We start from the raw sequence: 21,492 nt of genomic DNA on the forward strand, positions 1-21,492 counted from the left end.
ATGGATATTCACAACAGCATGCATATTACAGACCTAGCAAAGGAATTTCATAGAGGAAATATTCTGCAATCATCATAAATAATGGAACAAAGTGATTACTTTAAAACCTTTCAATGTTTAAACTCCTCCGATTCAAGTCTCACTTTCACTGAAAATACCAAAGACCCAATTTCGTCCTTCCAAACTTACATACAATAAACTCATCAAGTTTATATCTTTGGAAAAATGGAATGGGAAAATGATTTCCCTTAATTGTGTACAACACTGTAACATACTCAAGCAAAAAATAAATTCTTCAAAATGAAAGAACAGGGGAAGTTTGTTGGTTTAAAATGTAATTTGGGGAATTTATAAATGTTAGAAGGAATCCACTTTATGGTTATTTCAATGACTTAATGATGAATACAACAGAAAGAATCATACATGTAGAAACTGGATTGGATTGACCAAATAGTTTAATGAAAACAACTTGATACATATTGGTTGATCCTATATTCACCTGAAGGAGACATTTGCTCTGCATTGCTGCGTAGCATGATGTGGAACGGGATGTCACACATCTTCAGAAAAGCTTTCACTGCAAGGCATTGGGCCTTCTCTGGAAGAGTGATTTGGTTGCCTGTCAATAACATGGATGGACAATGGAGAAAACAGAAATGTAAAATACAGGTATTTTGGAGGACATTTCAAAATTGTCTTAGTGAATGATGCTCAACAAATTCTGGCTACAATGTAGTAATTTTAACCTCAATTGATCATGTTGAAGACCACATCTTCAACAATTTCTTTCTCAAATTAAAACCAATGAGAGAGAGAGAGAGAGAGAGAGAGAGACATACACACACACTCAAAGAAAGAGGGAGAGAGAGAGAGAGGGGAGAGAAAGAGGGAGAAAGAGGAGAGGAGAGGGAGGGAGAGAGGGAGAGAGAGAGACATACACACACACTCAAAGAAAGGGGGAGAGAGAGAGAGAGGGAGAGAGAGAGAGGGAGAGAGGGAGAGAGGGGGAGGAAGAGGGAGGCAGAGGGGAGGGGGGGGGGGGAGACGGACATTTTGATAAAGATTACCTTCATATGGCTGATACAGCTCTACATTTTCAGGGATCTGTGGCTGGCCTCCCGTGTCTGTGCATGAGGGAGAAAAGAAGAAGAAAAAAAAAAATCAAATTTGTAGTAATCTGAGATTACCAAATTATATTCTGAGCATATTACTAGGAGTATAAAATAAATTGAAAAGAAAAATGAATAGTATTCATCAGATTAAAGAAAATGTTTGAAGATCACTTTCTATAGACAAATTGGCTAGATCTACTTGATCATCAGTCAGTTGGGAACCACAAAGTAATGTCGCATCATTCTTGTTGACTAAACACAAACACAGCAGAGCCATGGCACCTCCACCGTATACTGTGAACGCCGCGGTAGGGAACTCTTGGGCTCAAGAACGTCGTGAAACCACACGCATATTTATCTGTTAGTGTTAGTTACAGTACCTGCCAGTATATGAGCAGTTTCTTCAATGCGCTGCCCCAGGAAACTCTCAGGTGCACAGTCACTGCATTTTGGATAGACTTCTGAACTAGCGCCGCCGAGGCCGATTTCACAAATTCTGTTACTACAGTTGTCTACTACTAGATCTAGGTCTAGACTACTAGATCTACTACTAGTGTTAGTGTTACTATTTAACATTACGGGAAATCCAGGCAGTGGGACTGTAATAATCCGGATTTTATCCAGTCGTCCATTTAGACGCCAGGAAATCAACCAAATCGACTCTCTCAACTCATCATTTTCCTGGAATCTATAAAGAATATTAAATGATCCATAAATGTATTATAAATGTAACTTACCACTCCCATTATTGTGAATTTCAGCTGCTTGCTGAACTAGAGTTGACATCTTTGGTATTAAATATTTTGATGGTACCTTAGAAACACAAACGATAAGGGAAAATTATGCTGTCAGGTAAGGTCGAACTTGGATTTCGATGGTCTAGGCATAACTTTATCTAGTTTATGTTTTTTTAAAAGGAAGAGGACAAAAAATTGAAAGTGAAAATGAATAATTCATTCATTAATTCAACATTCAATAATTTTACCAACTGTTTTAGCACTCATCTTATTTGCTCTGGACTATTAAAAAAATATTGTAAATTTCTATTTTCTCTACAGAAAATATCTTGTATTAAACACATGTATCCTAGCAGGATTATTGCATATACCGGTAGGTTTCAAATAACCTTGATTACTTATCATCAACTACTAAATAAAAAGAAAAATTCATGAAATTTTCAGTACAGAGCAAATTGGATACACATGCATGTAGTCGTCAACTTGAACTGATTAATTAGTAATTTGAATTTAAATTCAATTCATATTCTTTCCCCATCTTTATCTGATTTCCCTAAAACTTTTCAAGATCTGTTTCTCCCTTGCTTTCTGCTTTCTTTCAAACCATATAAGCATCTGGATGTACCTCATCTCTAAGACTCTGTCTCTGAAGTAAAATTCCCTTTAAACAGTATATTTTCCTCTAGATCTCTCTCTCTCTCTCTCTCTCCCTGCCATAAATAACGAACTTTGGGGCACATACACACACAAAAATTGACCAATATTCATAAGCGATGGAATCCCAATACCCGGCACCAATTATCTTCAACAAAATCATGTACACCAACTACCCCTTCCTCTACATGCACACACACCTTACAGACCCACATGCACAACTAAATGTAGTCAACTCAATTACACTGTAGCTCTTAGATGCTGCTTATAAGTATCAGCTTCCGTGGTGATGTAGATATACAGAAGGCTTGCAGTTGCACCATGAGAGTGGGGGAGGATTGGGGAGTCCTGAAAAGGACTGTTGGTAATCTAGCTTTTTGTGTAATTCTAAAAAAGGACTAGTGTAACTTTTCTTGATCTTATAGTTCATAAAAATGAGAGAATGAGCTTTGTGAAAAGAAAACATTCTGAATCGACTAGATCAGTATAAATATGCCCATATGAATTGACTGAATGATACTAATGAAATGGTAAAATAATCACATTTTTTAAAATTGTCATTGTTATTTGTTAATGATACTGAACTTGAGGTCATTCATTCAATGTTAAAAATTCGATTTTCTTTTCCTTTTATGAATATATTAGTTGTTCATGTAATACCTTCAATTTTATCGGATTTACCTCATGATCACACCTATTAATGTTAACATAAACACAGAGGGATTTTTAAAACATAATACAATTGACAAAGGAAATTTCATGTCTTAAACATTCAATGCACTTTATTGTGTAATACTTACAACACTGGTTTGATATTTTTGACAGAAAATGATTAATCATTAAATTAGAATAATCACACGATGTATTAGACTGAATGAAATATAAACTTGAAAAGGAAACTGTTGCCCAATAAAATTACATGTACATCACACCTTGATTTCATTGATATCTTTCATAAAATTTGTCATTTATTTGGAATACCAATTACTGCTTGGAAACAAAATATTAGTATTATGCTAAAATTTTCTCTTGTATTTCAATAAATACCGGTAAATACATAAGTACCAACAATTATGCTCAAAATTATTGTTCTCTGGTAACCCTTGGGACTGGAAAAAGGATGACAGTTGATCATTGAACATTTCATCACTTGCCTCTTAGTAGTGAATAGTAAGTAGTATCAAATTATTTAAAAATATTGTCAATGTTGACCCAATATCTAATTTTCAATGTTAAAATCTTAGATTAAAGCTATATATTACAAAAAGTATGTATTAAACCATTAGCAAGGAGAACAAACTTGTTGATACATATTTAATTTTTTGTTTGTTTAGTATAAACAACTATTCCCAATGTAATGTACAGCTTCATCCTACAAAGATAATCTCAAAATTAATATTCATTGGATGTTCCTGGATTAAGACATAACTGACTTAAAACATGAGTAAAAATTTAGATTTACTTTGACCTTGCAAGTACATGTACCTTGTAGTGAGGGGGGGGGGGGAGCCTATACTAAATAAGTTCATGTAGAATACAACAGTCATATTGGGGAAAAGAAAAATGAGGTTGACAATCATAATATTTCATTTAAGTTCTGCTTTTACCAACAAAAAACAACAACATAAAATTGTGATTTATCTGGACCATGATTATTCCTTTTAGATAATCTTGACTTTGGAATTAATCATCATCTTAAAATTGAATTCTTGCTAATGGTATTGCATTCTTTTTTATATATAGCATTGTTGACAAAAGAAAATGAACAATCACACAAAACTAATGTTTTTGTTAAAGGAATCAATACAAAACTAAATACACTTCAGTCATAAGGTTTGAATTACGATGTATGAATCAATTTGGTAATACAGATTATTATTAATTTCATGATTTTTTTTTAGACAAAGAAAAAGTTTGTTCCAAAAATACAGGGCCTTGCAATACATACCGGTACTACATTTGTATACTAATACAATTTGTAAAAAGAGAAAATTAAAAAGTAAAATTATACAAACCCAATAACATTTCTGCAGATAATCAACATTGAAAATGACTAAGTGTTAAGTCACTTTCATCTGAAAGTATGAATTCTGACTGGAACAGAGTTTGTATATATACATACAGTCATCATCCACAGCTCTAAACTACATGTTTTACATATAAATATAAATTGTTTACTTATAATCTCAGGAATAGAATGAATTTTCAACCTGACTTACTCCTCCAGGCTTTGAATGGTCTTTTAAGGAGAAATACACAGTGTGACTCCATACTACAAAAGGCTCTTAGACTTGGGTGTATAAAACATGTGTACATGTATACCAATAACAATCTATATCTATTAACTCTACAGATGAATTATTAGACTCTTAATTTTACATCATAAATTTAACAGATATTTGTACAAGTGATGGCGAGAAGGATGTTTGATGCTACTTTAATAATGACCACTTCAGTTGATCCTTGGCTGACTGGAGAACCTAAGAGCAAAAGAAAGAAAAGAGAAGAAGAAAAAATAGCATTTAAAATATCATATTTCATTCAATCTTGATTCAATAATGCAAAATACACACAAAATACACACTGAAATGGGAAGAAATATTTCATACCAAATGGATTTGTATTTCATCATAAAGTTTGACCTACTCGGTACCGGTCACTATGAACATGACGGACAATGAAAGCAGACAAAATATACAGTTCCTCAGGTAGACAAAGGAACATCCCTTCACTGATATTATGTAAAAATGTGTAGAACAGGTGTCACATGCATATTTACCTGTTCTACACATTTCACATAATAGCAGTGAAGGGATGTTCCTTTGTCTACCTGGGAACTGTATATTTGTCTGCTTTCATTGTCGTCATGTTCATAGTGGGTATGTGTAATTCAAGTCTTACAACAACAAATCAAAAAGGCTATTGTAAACCTATCTTGAATGGGGAGAAATTCTACAAATAAAATCTATAGTATACACTACCAAAAATTTTGTATCATAAGAATTTGTAATTAATGTAATTAAATGGATTTCATTTACTGTGTCTGCTCATTTTAAAGGGTAGCTTTTCTTGTTTTGAATGAACTGGATAGTTAACTCAAGGTCTGGTCAACATATATTTTTGGTGGCTGATTTGAAACATGTCCATCATTTCCACTTTTTTTCAAACTGTGATCTCAGAATGTGATAAGATTTTTAAATAAAAACCTAAAAAGGATATATAACTTTAAAAATCAGTGTGAATATTGAATATTGGTATATTGCCACTTTGTTAGCATATTGAAATATCATGAGCTGAGATCATATATTTTCATTTGTAATAACGCTACAAAAGCAAGTCAAATTGCCAAAATACTTCTGTCACCTAGAAACAATTACCGTATAGAAAAAAGAAGATAAAATAAACATGAAGAAAAAAGATATTGCGATAATAGGAAATATAGAAATAGGCCATTACCTACATGTATACATTGACATTTATATATAAATGAAAGAAATTGATCAATTTAAAAGAAAATGAAAGAGATTTCCATGTACAAGGCTCATGTATAATTTCAGATCTTAGAATAAAGTGAACGAATACAATACATACGTACACTGTTCTTGTATGTAAAATTAGTTGATATCATGGTGTAGAACTTAAAATTATATTATATTTGTCTTATTTTAGATATAAGGTACATTTTTCAATAAAGAAATCAACTTCACTTTTACAGGTACAACATTTCAGGCTGTTAGCAAAGATGTTGATGGGGGGGGGGTGGATTGGGGATCAAGCCTTAAAGGGTTTTATTAAAATATATTACATGCAAATGCCATATTAAGGCTGCTTGTACATAAGGCTTCAGAGTAATTCAGCATACAGGTATATGGATGAAACACAATGCAGGAAAGCATTTGAATTAATGTTACAGCGCCAACTAGTGTCAAATCTACCCCATATTCACTCTTGCATGATGTGTACCAATATGATGCTCACTAGTGAAAGCAATATGTTGTAGAATGTTTTAAGTAATATGTGAAGTAAAATCAAAAAAAATTAGAAATTATACAGTAGTAGAACATTGAAGAATGTAATCAATATAGAAATTAACTTATTATGAAAATGATACTATATTGTAAATACCTTTTTAGGGTCTGTAGACAAAACATGACAACATTTTTGGTTTTATAACAAATTTGATAGACTTTTTGATAATGAAAATCTTCATGACAATATTTTTCCAACTCCAGCCAAATTCTAATTTCATTAAAATGTATGTGGTTTAAGTGTAATATATATATGTAATACATAGGATCAATTCATTGGCCAGCAAGCCAAACCTATAAAAGTGACTTGCCTGCACAGTGCTAATGTACAGACATCACTTTTGAAATAAACATTTTCAAATGTTTTTATTCAACTGTTCCAATAATATACATTTATGAAAGAGAAGCCACAAAAAACAAGTAAGTTCACAGTGCAAACATACTGCAGAAGAAACTTAGTAAACTTAGCAGTTTATGTGGCAAGTGCATAACTGTACAAAGATACAGTATTTGAATTTTGGCTTCATTGAGTATCACAAGTATCGTAATATCCAAAAGTTATTTGTAGCATTTGCCTGTATACAAAAATAGTATGTTTTTACATTTTGCCTGAATTGAAAGGTGATTCACCATTAATACTAAAACAAGATACAAATAGTATTTCACTGATGGACTGAAGAACTGTCTGTTTGGAGCCAAAACGGCCTTAATTGATATCCTTAAAACAGAATTAATATACTTCTGATTCCAAAGAGATGAAATAACAGATTGTTAATTGGTAAGTGTCTTCGTATGATGGTTAATTGAAAATCTAATAACTACAATTGCCTTCATCTAATATGGATTGGTAAGTCAATATTAAGACAACAAAACAGAGAGTAAGGCTACGTGTCTAAAGGACAATTACAACATCTTTCTCCATAACTCGGTAGTCCATGAGCTCCCAATTTTTTTTTAATCTTCAATTTAAAAAGATATCATATGCAATTGAAGGAAAGTTACTACTGCTCTCTTGTGTACATAAATCATTCATATACCAGGGGGTGTTTCACAAAGATTAAGATTGACTTTAAATTGGACTTCAAATATAGAAGGCCATTCATGCAACTGTTTTCTCTCCCCATTTACTGGTATTGGTCTCTCAAGGGATGTACAAATCATGGTCACAAATCTACAGAATTTACATTTTGTTTATAGTTCATTATTAAAGGACAAAATATTATCTAAAGATCATATTTGTAAAAGCAAATACGTCCTGCCATAATTTTGTCCAAATTAACCTGGGAAGGTCCAATTTGTATGTGGGATTCAAAACAGCTTTGCGTTTATCATGTCTTGGAAACATGATTCTGGCTGTATGTCACATTCAAAACGCACTTTTTTCAGCGTTACAATATGCCCATATCTAAAGACGTTTGAAAAAGGCTTTGCGCTTTATCACCTTAAAAATTTGCCTGAAAGACGTTTGAAAACGCAGATTCTAGGCAAAAAATTGGTCAATAAACGCACCCTTTGTGAAACACTCCCCAGGTGTACCAACATTGTTGTTCTTTCTACTTTGTAGTGCCCCACTCCCAACCAACCCAACCCATCCCACCCTTCCCTACAAAAACATGTATGCCTGGAGAGCATTTGCATGGGTCTTTCTAAAGCCATTTTCAAAATTTTCATGACCGGTATATAATTTACTTATTATACATTGCAGTCATTATGAAGTTGGTAGACTACAAGCACAAAGAGATTTCGAAGAAGGACAGTTTACAAAACTAATCTAAAAACTAGTGGGTGCAAAGAAAGATGCATGGATGCCAGCTACATGCAAACAGGTATTTTTGTTCTCTTTCAAGAACGAATTTTATAATGGGAGTAATTATGCTACATATCATATTTCCTATAAAATACAGAAAGTGTTATGTCTAGTATGAGTCAGGTTTAGGGAATGTGATAGAGAATATGACAAATAGTCTTCCTTTGCTTATCCATGTTTTCTTGCTAGAAATCAAAGGCTGCTTTGAGCACTACAAATGTGCATGGCAGCAGGTCTAATTATGTATGCACTCTATCCCATAGCAAATGGAAATAAAAATATACCGGTACCAATTATTAATATTATTATTTTTGTTTTCACCTCCTAATGACACTCTATCAAGATGGGTAGAGATTTAACACTGATCTTATCACCAGAATCATCCTGGGGGGGGGGGGGGGGTCACTCTCATACACAAGTGCTACCCACCCGTGTCCCTCAAACTCTGAAATGGACCCTAATGGCGTAGCGCACCTTTTCTGAAATGACCCTAATGCGGTATGTAAGAAACGTTGAAACTTGTGAACCTGAAAAAGTACCCTTTTTGGGGGGGGGGGGTTGTGCGATCAGTGCTTGAAAAACACCCCTTTTTAAGAAAAAAATTGATGACACTGTATACCAGTAGCTGAGAAAGACACCCTTTCAACGCTTTTTCTGGACACAATTGCGTAGCCAGTCATGTTAGGAGCAACCCCCCCCCCCCCCCCCACCCCGGAGAAATATCCTCTGATGGATCTACAGGTAAATAAAGTTTAGATCCAGAGCAAAAGCTTAAAATTTAGAAACAGGGAATCCATGCAAAAATGTTAAGAGAGGAAAATGGTTTAAGTGAGAATGTGAGTTCTTGGCATAATATAAATATTAATATGCACAAACAGAATGAGAGAACGAGAAACCATCCCTGCGAGCAAAATGGATCAAGCAATCAATCAGAATGGACAGACTTACATCCAACTTGCTGCTGATGACCTTCAACACCACAACAGAGGGAGGCACAGAACAAAAAATAACAAGGGTGAAGGATGTGACAGAGGGAGAAATCAAACCAAATAATAAAACAACTGGAAAATAAAACTGAAGAACAGCTTTCAGCTTGTGAAGGTAGTGGCACTGATTTGCAATCCAATGATTAAATAGATTTGTTTATTAGTTTTAAATAGGAGCACTAGTCAGACAGCATTCCTGTAACATGGTGTAATGGTCCATGCATATACCCATGAATATCCTCAGTCGTCATAGACCATCCTATCCAGTAGGCTATATGACTACCGTATTTTTTTCTTTAAAATTGTGGCTTTAGATATCTTTATATTAGTCTCAAAGGCTACGTCTAAATTTTTCATGCAACAAAATTAATTGTCGTTTAAAATTGATAATGGTGAATTCATTAGCAAAATTTGAGATACAGTGGTTTAAAAAACCAACTGGTGAAACAATCTACAGATCAATGCTACTACAATCATGCACGATACGTCTGTATTCATCTTAGCTTACTACCTGAAACATGTCATATAAATCAATATGCCATGGATGATAACATAAACATTTTCACACTATGAAAAGTGTAAATAAATGTGATTTCTCAAGGAAATGTTACCTTGTCAGTTACCTCTAAACACCTCAAACACATCACAACATCAAAATGTGAGTCATGTATAACTGAAATTTTAACAACTGTTTATTTGGTAGTGCATTTCCTTTTTATTTATACGTTTATACTTTTGATGTATGATTGAAGCATTCATAAAGCCATTTCTTGATGCACACTTTAACAGTTCTATACAAAACTGAACTGACAATAATTATGAGATGTTCCACATTTATAAATACATGTAGGTGTGCGTTTTGACATAGATGCAATATGTCATATGTAATATGTAATACATACATGTAGTGATTGTGATCATGATATGTTAACACAACACAAGTCATAGACATGTAGGATTATAAATAAAAGACCGTTTCTTTTTACTTGTTATCAAGCATTTTAATACCTGTGACATGGTCTGTTCGCTGATTGGTACATCATCCCCTCTCAGTGAAACTCTTTGTGCAACAGCAATTGGGTCTGCTTCAAGAATGATCCTGAGAATGAGAACAATCAGCAAGAGCAATAATCATACATGTGTATATTATCTGAAATGATTTTCTTATATATGAAGTTTAGTTCTTTAAAGAACTGAGATATCTATTTCCATGTCTGGCCATTTTTTACTGATCTGCAATGAACTTGCAATAAGTTTAGGGCAAGGTCTTTAAAGCAAACAACACAAATGTATTAAAGCAGCACAAGCTTACACAATATAAATACAATGAATAAAATTCAAATATTAAAAGGATCACTTTAATAATTTTTATCATAAATATCATTTTTTTTAGGATTTCAGATGCTGATCAAAGTACAGGTGAATATGCATCTATTTTGTTGTCTCAAAAGTATTATGTAGACTGTACAATTTTGAGGAATAGAAATTAAAAATAAAAAAATCTACATGAATGAGGTTTAGAATAATCATGAGCTAAAACTGTAATTTTCATGAATTGAATGCCTCTTTATCTGTGTAAAGGCAAATCCACTTGAAATTATAGACGATCACATAAGTGATTGATGCCAATACCATTCAGAGTCAATTTGGCTTTTCCTCTTAAAAGGAGTCCACTCATAAGTGTGTAAATACATTTTGAGTTCTAGACTCTCAAATTTTCTTTTTCTGAATCATCTACGTTGTGGTAGACATTATTTTATAAAGAAAGTAATAAGAAAAACAAATACATTTTCAGCTCAACTTAAGCTTCATACCAAAGGTTAAAAGGTAACAAACGTCCCTATTTTTTTTTTAAAGAGAAAAGAAATTCCATTTCCATTAAATGTCACATATCCTTTGTTTTCTGAGTAAGTAAAACCAGATGCAGACTCTTTGACATCAATCGTCTTTCTAACAATTGGAACAAACAACACAGTGTGCAACCTGATACATGTACAGCATTCAGACACAAATTGATTCCAATCTCACATAAATCACAAATACCAAATAATTCTTTATTTTTGTTGCATGGAAGGAAACTCTTTTATTTGATCACATCCTGCCTAGACAATCTCATCATTTCCATCAGTGGTTTGAATTTCACTGGCTTTCTTTTTTTCTTCTTTCTTTCCCTTTTATTTTATCTCTATGTCTGATTGGCGAGTTCTACAGATTCAATTTCAAACTGATTTTGTCCTCCTTTTGTGGACGATATGGGAGAAAAAGCCAAACCTCTGTGCGTTTAAATGGGCGGGGAAAAACTACTAAATGATGAATCTACATGTAATTGCTCATAAAATAAAGGCTTGAGTGTGCAAATTAAATTTTGTTCATAATACATGCATCATGAATAAACATGAAAAGTGCTGTTCTACAAATAATATAATGGTGTATATTTTGTCTGTTCCTTGCGCACATTTTTTTCTAAATTCTTTCATATAATAGACCTAAGCAATTTCTAGGGTCCATTTTTGTATTCACTTTATAATTGTTTTGGCCATTTAAGCTTCTAATAAATTCCTTGTGAGGGGAAAAAAGGTGTAGCTCTAGCAATTATCTTTCTTTTTTAATATTTTTTATATTTCTATTCTTGGGGTGGTTATTTGATTTCATAGCTTTTTAGAGAATTGTACTATGTTTTTAAACCACTGCTTTAAAGGTAATACAAAGTTTTGGTATGGGGTCATGAATTTGGTTTAAATGAACATATTGGAAGCATATGAGATCCTACAATATTCAGTGATCGTTGTCGCGGTTGAAATCGAGTCTAAAGTTATAAAATTGTAAATAATAAACTCTTTATGTTGTATAGCTCCCTCTTAAGGTCGAGATATTAATTAAGCTATAAAACAATGTTTCTTGACTAAAAGCGACCAATGAGCTATTCCCGTTTGGAAATGATATATCACAACTACATATTCTGAGATTTTCATGGTCGCAGCTATCATTATACGGCCATAGGTGCTATTTGAAAGCAGAAATTTTTAGGGGCTAAATGTTCTAGTGCTTATAATACATCCACAGGGGCATCCAAATATATCAAAATTGTAAAGAATCATTATCCACCTAATTTTCAAAATTTCCCAAAACTTTGTATTACCTTTAAGTAATCACATGTCAATATAATTTAGCTAATGTGCACTGCATTAACAGCCATCACTCAAATGAGCTCCAATGCTCTATCAATGGAAACCAAATGTATCTACACTACTGTATAACCAGAAACTTTGCAAGCACAAATTGCTTGTGAATTTTACAAGTGGTCTAGATTCATGAATTCCTCAAGTGGTCCAGATAAATGAATTCCTATTTTCTCCCCTGTGAAATATTGAATCATAATTGACAACACTAAACTTTTGCAAAGGTTTCTGGAAGTGGAAATGGCCATCATTAATATTTTATGATAGTTTCACGTCACATACATTTCTGGTTTTAGAAAAATTCAATACCTTCTACTACTTACCCTTCATCAATGATTTCATCCAATGCAAGAATAATGGAATCCAGGTGATCAAATAGAGCTTTCTTTTCTACATTTTTCCTGCAGAAAAAAAAGAGAAAAATGAAGAAAACAAAATTATCAATTAATGACATCAGTACACAAGCATTGTTTAAAAAATGTTCATGAAACTGAAACTATGAAAACAACAAAATTATTCATGTATGTACTGTACAGGATCAGTACATCAGTATTGTCTGGAAAAAATGTTCAAGAAACATGGGGAGAGACTTTACAAAATGAAGTCAATATTCTTTAAGTGAAAGCCTTTTAGTTTCATTTTAGGCTTCTTTCTAGAATGAAATTGAAATGTTGATTTGATTGCACCACAGACACTGGAATCTAGGTCAGGAAACATTGCTTAATACCCAATGTGCCTTTCTTCAGCTTCGCTTGGATGATACTACGACATCATGAGGGGGCCATGTCAAATCTTTGCATCATTCTTGGATGACAGGTTTAGAAAAAAGGTCTGCGATATGAAGAGGAATTAGAGTGATCAATCAGCACATTATTTTGGTGAGGCATCTCGACTCTTCCTTCAGAAAACAGGATCTGTGCAATTGACTTTGTGACTAAATATTACCATCCTAAGGGGGAAAGGGAATTGGAAGCAGAAGATGCTTGCATGCTTAGTTCAAGGTGTAGGTTTCCATGGAGCTGATGTATCCACACCAAACTAGGGATAACGTTCATTTTAATGTTTCATGACTGTCATGACTGCATAGTATCATTACAGGTGGCAGACTGATAAATTGTTATACTACAGAAGGAATTTCTCCATGAATTGAGCAATAAAACAATTCTGTCAATAGAAAAAGAAATACCATCACTACAATAATGACACAAATGACCATACAAATCAATCTAAATCATTCACTACTGATCTCGTGTGTTAGATATTTATAAGTTTTGTGCTGTTTTTTTTTGTTTGTATTGTTTTCGTTTTTGTTTTTGCATGGTTTTGCTTTTGATCTCGAAGGGCCTTGTCAATAAAAAAGTGAGTAGTACATTCAGGTGTAAACTATACACAAATGTGCTACTGGACATTCACTGTCCATTCTTATCTAGTGGTCATTTCATTTCATTCTACCACCTAGCATTTTTACAACAAAATTGTTATTTAGGTAGGTAAATATAAAAATGTAAATCTAGTAGAATAACTATTCCAGTTTACAGGCAAAAATCTGAAAATTAAGTTTTAATGTCAGTGTTACTATCCACGAAACATGAAAATCCCACTAAAGTAAAGGTATATATTTTTTTTTAATATCTAAATAATCATGAAACTTATTAAGCCTGATTACAAAAATCACTACGAAGTAAAACTGTATTCTAACACCCTTCTTTTTGGTCATTAGACACCAAAGATATACTAAGATCTCTAAAACAAGTAGAGTGGCTCTTTAGACAAGCACAAAACAAAACAACTGAGAAATATGAACACTGCCTAGGAAATATTACTCTGCTCTGTGAGGGTGATGAGAGAAAGGAAGTGACATACAAGTCAATCAAATAGGGAGGGTAGTCCATCCCCTAGGGAGGAGGGGGGTGGGAGGGGGAGAAAGAGGGAAGGAAGAAGATATATATATATTCCACTGTCACTGGATGCAACTAAGATCTGCCTTGGAAACGAAGGGTAGGATGACAACATCCGTAATCTGATTTGGGACTGGACTGTAGGAGGGAAACGGCAAGGAAAGGGGGAGAGAGACACAGAGACAGAGGAAGAAAGAGAGAGAGAGAGAGAGAGAGAGCAGAGGAGAGAAGGAAAGAGCATTCATGTAGATCAACTTCCTTCTTCTGAAGATGAACTGTGGCCTAATTAATGAACACATCAATCGTTCAATTCATGGCACTGCTTATACAGGACAAAAAGCAATTAAGCAGACTTCAACCAGATCCACATCTTTTCTTGATTTCAAACCAATTCATAAATCACCAGTGACCAATCACTTTTCACAAGTTTTGATTCAAGACAGGTGACATCAAGTTATATCAAGAATCTTTAATAGTAGGGATGACCTCAATCTCATGATGACTATCAAAATGTCAATCTTTTAAAAGTTATGTGTTCGTCATTAGAGTTTGGCAATGAGACAAATATTTGAAGACAAGCATGAAGAGATGCAGAAGAAGACACTATTCTTTCATTTCCTTTAAATATTTAGCATATGTTTGTGGGCTTCTTTCTCTTTCTTTCTTATATTTCAAAGAATAGTTTATTAAATAATTTTTATTCCATGGGTCACTTTTCTGTAATTCATCTTTCTCTAGCCCAATTTCCTACAGATGATGTCCATGTTTGGTAACCATGCAACCAAACCACCCTAAAGCGATAGGGACCACATCACTGAATGGTGCCTCTAGCCTAAGCTTGACTTGATGGTTCCAAGAGGAGGTGCATCCAGGTGAAGCGTGATACAAGTTTTCCTCCTCCTCCTCCTCCTCGTCGTCTCCTGAGATGTAGAGCGATGACAAGGTGCCATGATGTGATTGGTAGTTGGCAGCTCTGTCTCCTGCTGAGGGATGTGCCAAGCCAAGGGTGTGTGGGTGGGTGGGTACATTGGAGAGGTCCTGGTGCAAATAATACCTCAAGCTTTCTCCAAAGGACAAAAAGGTTTTCAGCCTGATGATTTTAAAAATTACACAATCAGAGCCTAAGATGACGCAATTAACGAAAACTGAAAATTCATGGGCATTGCTTACCATATATATAATAGTAGTTTTATTCCTCTTACTAACTATACATTTCTCTCCTTCTCTCTCTTTCTCTCTCTAACTGTCACTCTCTCCGTTTATTTCTAAATGAAAGATGTAACACTGCTGAGGCTACTGGTACAACATTATCTAAGCATCATATTTGCCTTTTTGAAAAAATTAGGCCATCTAATTGAAGTAAATGAATGCAAGTTGAAGCAGAACTTCCTCCAGCATTAAACACAGAGACTTCAACTTTTGACAACAAAATTGAGCCTAAAATAACTTTTCTATACCCATTGCATTTAGACCTCAAATTTTGAACAGGGGCCTAATCGGCAAAGACTGTACAATTTTGATCCAGACCACCATTAAAAAAAGTCTATGTGAACTCTAGCACATTTCAATATATTAAAATTTAAAAAAATAAGAAATAAAAAAATGTATTTCCAAATTTCAATTAGAATAAAATAATATTGAAATCAGAAAATGCTCGTGCCTGATCATCTCTTGCTTCCCTTCATACCTTCGTTCTTTGTAGAAGAATTCTAATCCACAGGTGAGAACTTAATATACCTGGACATCATCATCCAAGAATCAATGTGCAGGCAGGAGCAGATGAGTCATAATGAAAGACCATCTTCTTCTACCTCTTCTGATTTACAAACAGGAAAGGACAAGCAGAAGAATACAATGAAAGAAAAGGAGAAGGATGACAAGACAAGATAGAGCATCTTTTCTAATAATTGGCCATAAAACAAAGCACATCCTGTCCAAGACGACGGTCAGCTATTGTTCTATCTGATATGTCCATAGAGGCGACCCGAGATGACCTCGTCATCAAGGAATCTCTAAGACAGGCAAAGATAGGTACACCTTAGACAGGTGGACTCTGAAGCGATTCTAAAGGATAAGTGAACAATATCATTTTACATCCACGGATGACATTTGCTTTGGACATGCCAAATCAATTCCTTCAAATGCTGTACATCCTGTTTTGGTAAAAGGAAAAAGGTCAAAATCATTCATCCACATCTCTGTGGATTAAATATTGTTCAACTGACCCAAATACAATTACAAAACAGAGTTCTGGTGATCAAAGGAATTGAAAAGGTAAGCCTAATTATGTTTCACTATTAACCAATCCAACCTAGTTTGAATTTCCTTAAATCTATCAAAGAACCCCCTCCATCTCTAGTTTCCTTTTCAATTTTTCAATGAAAGCCAAAGAAACAATAACAGCAGCATAACACAGCAATGATGGTGGTGTAACACAACACGGGCACACTTTGTAGCAGAAAACATGTTGTGTGAAAGTACCTTTGAGTTTAAACTTTCTTGATTAACTAGAGTGTGGTAATATCAAAGAAACATGGCTCAAAGCTGAATGACCCAGACTGATGTACACTGAATAAGGACAATTCATTTCAGACATTAAATTTCAGTCACACCCTGGGATGTAGCCAGGATATGCTATGAATAATTTGTCTTTGTAATAAATCAACAATCTTTTAGGAATCAGAAAAACAAAAGGTTACTCCAATTCATCCATGACGTCCCTGTCCTCCTCTGAATGCCCAACACAAGTGACCCAGTGAAGGGGCTAACAAAGGAGGAAGGCTGGGGGAAGAGTCCAGTGTCATGCACCATGGATACCGGACTAGAATCTATAAACTGATGGGTCGGTGGTTGATTGAGGAGGATATGATTTATTTTATGTGTGTTTGGGGGATGGGGCTCCCTGGAGAGGGGGTAAGACAAGATAAAAGGAAGGGGGAAGAGTCTTGTGATGACACCACAAAGGGTGATTGACATGAGATGGAGCTTTGCTGAATCATGCACCAGGCCAGAGGTGACTTCCAAACAGCCGATCTAGCTTCAATAAGAAGCAGCTGAGAGGGGTCATCTGGTGTCAAAGGTCAAAGGGTGATTGACATGAGATGGAGCTTTGCTGAATCATGCACCAGGCCAGGGCTGACTTCCAAACAGCAGATCTAGCTTCAATAGCAAGCAGCTGAGAGGGGTCATCTGGTGTCAAAGGTCAAACAGTGATTGACATGAGATGGAGCTTTGCTGAATCATGCACCAGACCAGAGGTGACTTCCAAACAGCCAATCTAGCTTCAATAGCAAGCAGCTGAGGGGGTCATCTGGTGTCAAAGGTCAAAGGGTGATTGACATGAGATGGAGCTTTGCTGAATCATGCACCAGACCAGAGGTGAATTCCAAACAGCGGATCTAGCTGAGAGGGGTCATCTGGTGTCAAAGGTCAATGGTCAATAACAATGAATTCTAAAATAAATCATATGTAGTAGTGATATGTACAAGAGGTATTTCTGTTACAACTTCAATTACATGTAGAAGTCCTATGTTTCACTCATAAATGCCATGTAGAGATAGATTTAATAGTAATATTTACTGGTACTAGAATATATATTTTCTGCCTTAATGAAAGGTATTCCTTTTAGTTGCTGAGGACTTTGAATATCCCATTTATTTTGGAAAAACATAAATAAACTTTAAAGTCAAGACGAAGTGATAAATTCAATCAGAAAATCTTATCCACAGGATAAAGGTGTCTTAAATTATGAAATTTCCATTTAAGTTATCAAACAGTTATCAAAACTTGCTAGTATTAATTTCCTGTGAAATAAAATATTCATCTCATTACTTTGGAACTTCCTAAAGCTACAGTCCCATATACGTCCCGGACCGTCCCGGACCATCCCGGACCCCATCCGGGGTGATCCGGGATTCGGTCCGTGTTGACACCGTGTTGGCACCGGGGTGGTCCTGGATGGTCCTGGGCGGTCCGGGAGTCGACCCCGGATGTTTTTGACGGTCAAAAACTGCCGGGGTGGTCCGGGACGATCCGGGACAATAGTTTGATCCGGGGTGATCCGTGTAGCCACCGTGCTGGGTCCGGGGTCATCCGTAGTGGCGCCGGAGCGGTCCGTGTTGATCCGTGGCAGTCCGGGAGTGAGTTATTGACCGCCCAGGACCATCCAGGACCATCCAGGACCATCCAGGACCATCCAGGACCATCCAGGACCACCCCAGTGCCAACACGGTGTCAACACGGACCGAATCCCGGATCACCCCGGATGGGGTCCGGGATGGTCCGGGACGGTCCGGGACGTATATGGGACTGTAGCTTAAAAGCATCACACTTTTTTGAACAAAACATCCCGGACCATCCCGGATCACCCCAGACCATGGTCCGGGATGGTCCGGAGTGGTCCGTGCTCGTCCGTGCTGGTCCGGCTTTATATGGGACTGGGGCTTAAAATACCTATTCACTTAAGTAGGGGAAACAAATAAATCAAACCAATAATCCGATTTAACATTGACTATATGGACTATTTTGGAAATGAAATTTTTCCTTTAAAATGTTGCATAGCACCAGATAGAGGGCAGTATAACTGTTGCACTGCTATTTACATCCAGCGTGCTCGTTGGCATCCAGTGTAGCGCCACAATGCTCTACAGTTAAATTTTTAACAAATCTGTAACAGGAACTGCACTTAGGGAGAAAAAAAAACATACAAGATCAATTGATACTTGTTTGTTGTATCATAGAGTTCTTGGTTGTCAGGCTCAGGATAGAGTCAAACCACAGATTTGTTGCTGCAATAACACAGCAACTCAACTGCGAAAAGTTTGCTTTACGAATACTTTTATTGTTTCCCTCTGGAAGTATCGGATGTCAGTCTGAAGACAGACCACAACCGAAACAAGTCCAACTTGAAACATAACTCTCTCTCGTTCCACTGGGGGTGCTTAATACTTCATTTTGTCATTCATCCATTATATTATGCACCCAAATAATCTTGTTGGGAGAAGAAAAGCTGTGCTGCTTCGACCTGTAAAGACCCAGAGAAGGCTTGAGTCAGGTGTCATCATAACTGTCTGTTAATTGGTTCTGACGAGCCTATCTGAGGTCACTCAGGTTCACTGCATGAGTTCACACACCCATCTCCCAATCATTCGCTCAAAGAGCACAGAGTATCCCCACGAGTCAAGCAAAGAAAAATCATGAAACGTTGGCCAACAGGAAAGGGAATACCAATACAAACTTCCCAGGAAACTTGATTAAGATGCTCTGTGAAGAGAGTCCACAAGAGTCAGCCTCGAGCCCAAGAAAAGCCTTTCTAATGGTCATCATCAGCTCATTACTGGTCATATTTTCCAAATGAAGAAAACAAATTAGCGGGACCATGAATTGGCAATTATTACCCCAACAAGGCATATTACAAATTCCAATTCATCTTTTATTTAAACAAAATCAATCAGGCGCTGCAACCTCTTTTTAAAGTTCTTGGTACCTTTCACTGGAGGAGTCAAAAGCTATCAGTCTCAAACACTATTCTGCCCTCAGCAATTTTTCTTGTGAAGTTTTCCCGATCTGTTATCAGTAGAAGCAGAAAGGGTTTTCTTGAAGCAAATGTTCTCTTTTGGGAGCTCCTCGGCTGAACAAGGTCAATGATCACATGTCAATGACTCACAAACATCAGGACTGAATTACTCAAGAAAAAAAGGAGGAAAAAAGAAAGAAAATTTCTGACAAATTCATTGATGGGAGCACAATCTGATGTATGATTCACTGTTCAAAAAGGGATATCTTGTTAAAGACTACAGCGGATTTACATTAGGATGACCAATGAGCTTCAATAAATTCCAGTGCATTCTCTATTTTGAAGTTGACTTAATTTAAATAAGATACATATACAAGTTGATTGGATGCAAAAGTTAAAGCTGGTAACCTCCAGCAGGTTTGTGAAATACATGAAAATCTGAACAATTAGTTAAGGTCAGGATGCTGACCATTACCTCACATGTTTTGACACCGCATGAAGGTCAAATTAGAGGTGCGTTTAATGGCTCCTTCGTCAGCTCTTTTAAGTGACTTTGTCAGGCTTTGGATGATTATAATTGATACAAACTGTGATGATTGCCTGGCAGGTATCTATCATAAGGGAGTGATAGTACCCAATAAATGACAGTGGTACTAATAGGCCTTGGGATAAGACAGATCAGTGTTTACGACCAATCATCGGGGGCGGTGTAACAACCTTTTGGGAACAACAAAGGATAGACAAGGATTCGATGCAGATGTCTTGCATAATTAAATATATAGGAAATTTGAAAAATACGAGTTTGACAGGTGTTCTATCTTATCAACATTAACACATTGATACTGTTCTAGAAGACTGGATTACCTTAGAATATAAATCAGAAGTAGAATGGGAGTATCAATCAGAAGAGAAAGAGGGGTATACTTTAATAATATATTCTAGCATGAATGAAAGCTTTAAAATGTCAGGAATGAATCAAATCATCCATTACAGAGAGATACCAAAACGGCATGGGAATGTTGGGAAGATACATGTCATCATCAACTCTCTGAAAACTTTGTGAAAACTTCTCCAGCCCTGACATCGACTGAAACAAAATATTTCAGATAAAGACTAAGTCATGTCAGATACATCTTTACTTGGAGGTACACTACCTCACATGCTCATGGACCTGATGATAAGTACATCAACCCATTCATTCTCTAAGGTAGCATACTCAATAAGTGCCATAGTGCACTGCACAAGTGACGATGACTCTCAGAATAAGCATCGACCTCAAATAAACTTCTCCCAAGCCTCATAATATCTGCTTCATTTCTCCCTATTGGTTTCCCTCCACCGACATTCTTAGAAGGAATGACTTAAAGCCAGGTAAAGAGAACGTGACCAACCAACTTCCCTAGAGAAACTCTGGCTGCAACATCACCTACAGACACTTCAATAAAAGTCAAAGTCAGCGCCTGTATTTTCAACTCCCTGTATACCGGTAGGCACATTATCCAAAGCTCTATGGAGCCATCAGTTCTCAATTTGTCACCATTACCTCACCTAATCTCTACACTAACATTTGTGATAA

At 35.7% G+C, this 21,492-nt stretch overlaps 2 protein-coding genes across 3 annotated transcripts in view; both read right to left on the reverse strand.

The window, feature by feature from the left end:
• Window positions 1-440: 440 nt before the first annotated feature.
• Window positions 441-1,957, reverse strand: LOC115919382 (metaxin-2-like). Its single transcript, XM_030973015.1, has 3 exons — window positions 1,850-1,957; window positions 1,068-1,124; window positions 441-619 (listed from the first exon to the last, which is right to left on the reverse strand). Exons 1-3 carry the CDS (start codon window positions 1,896-1,898, stop codon window positions 456-458), a joined length of 270 nt encoding a protein of 89 aa, XP_030828875.1. The 5' UTR covers window positions 1,899-1,957; the 3' UTR covers window positions 441-455.
• Window positions 1,958-4,232: 2,275 nt separating this feature from the next.
• LOC115929987 (coatomer subunit zeta-1-like) overlaps window positions 4,233-21,492 on the reverse strand; it is a 56,919-nt gene continuing 39,659 nt past the window's right edge. The window contains exons 5-8 of one of the 2 annotated variants that reach the window (XM_031000247.1): window positions 12,827-12,904; window positions 10,333-10,423; window positions 9,287-9,307; window positions 4,233-4,983 (exon numbers count right to left, since the gene is read on the reverse strand). In XM_031000247.1, the coding sequence (XP_030856107.1) occupies window positions 4,936-4,983; window positions 9,287-9,307; window positions 10,333-10,423; window positions 12,827-12,904 (238 nt within the window). In that variant the 3' untranslated portion in view covers window positions 4,233-4,935. The remainder of the gene's footprint in view (window positions 4,984-9,286; window positions 9,308-10,332; window positions 10,424-12,826; window positions 12,905-21,492) is intronic. The other variant, XM_031000248.1, reaches the window with a different exon arrangement.

This window comes from Strongylocentrotus purpuratus, unplaced genomic scaffold (assembly GCF_000002235.5).
Source record: "Strongylocentrotus purpuratus isolate Spur 01 unplaced genomic scaffold, Spur_5.0 spur5_scaffold_6, whole genome shotgun sequence".
NCBI classification, from domain to species: Eukaryota; Metazoa; Echinodermata; class Echinoidea; order Camarodonta; family Strongylocentrotidae; genus Strongylocentrotus; species Strongylocentrotus purpuratus.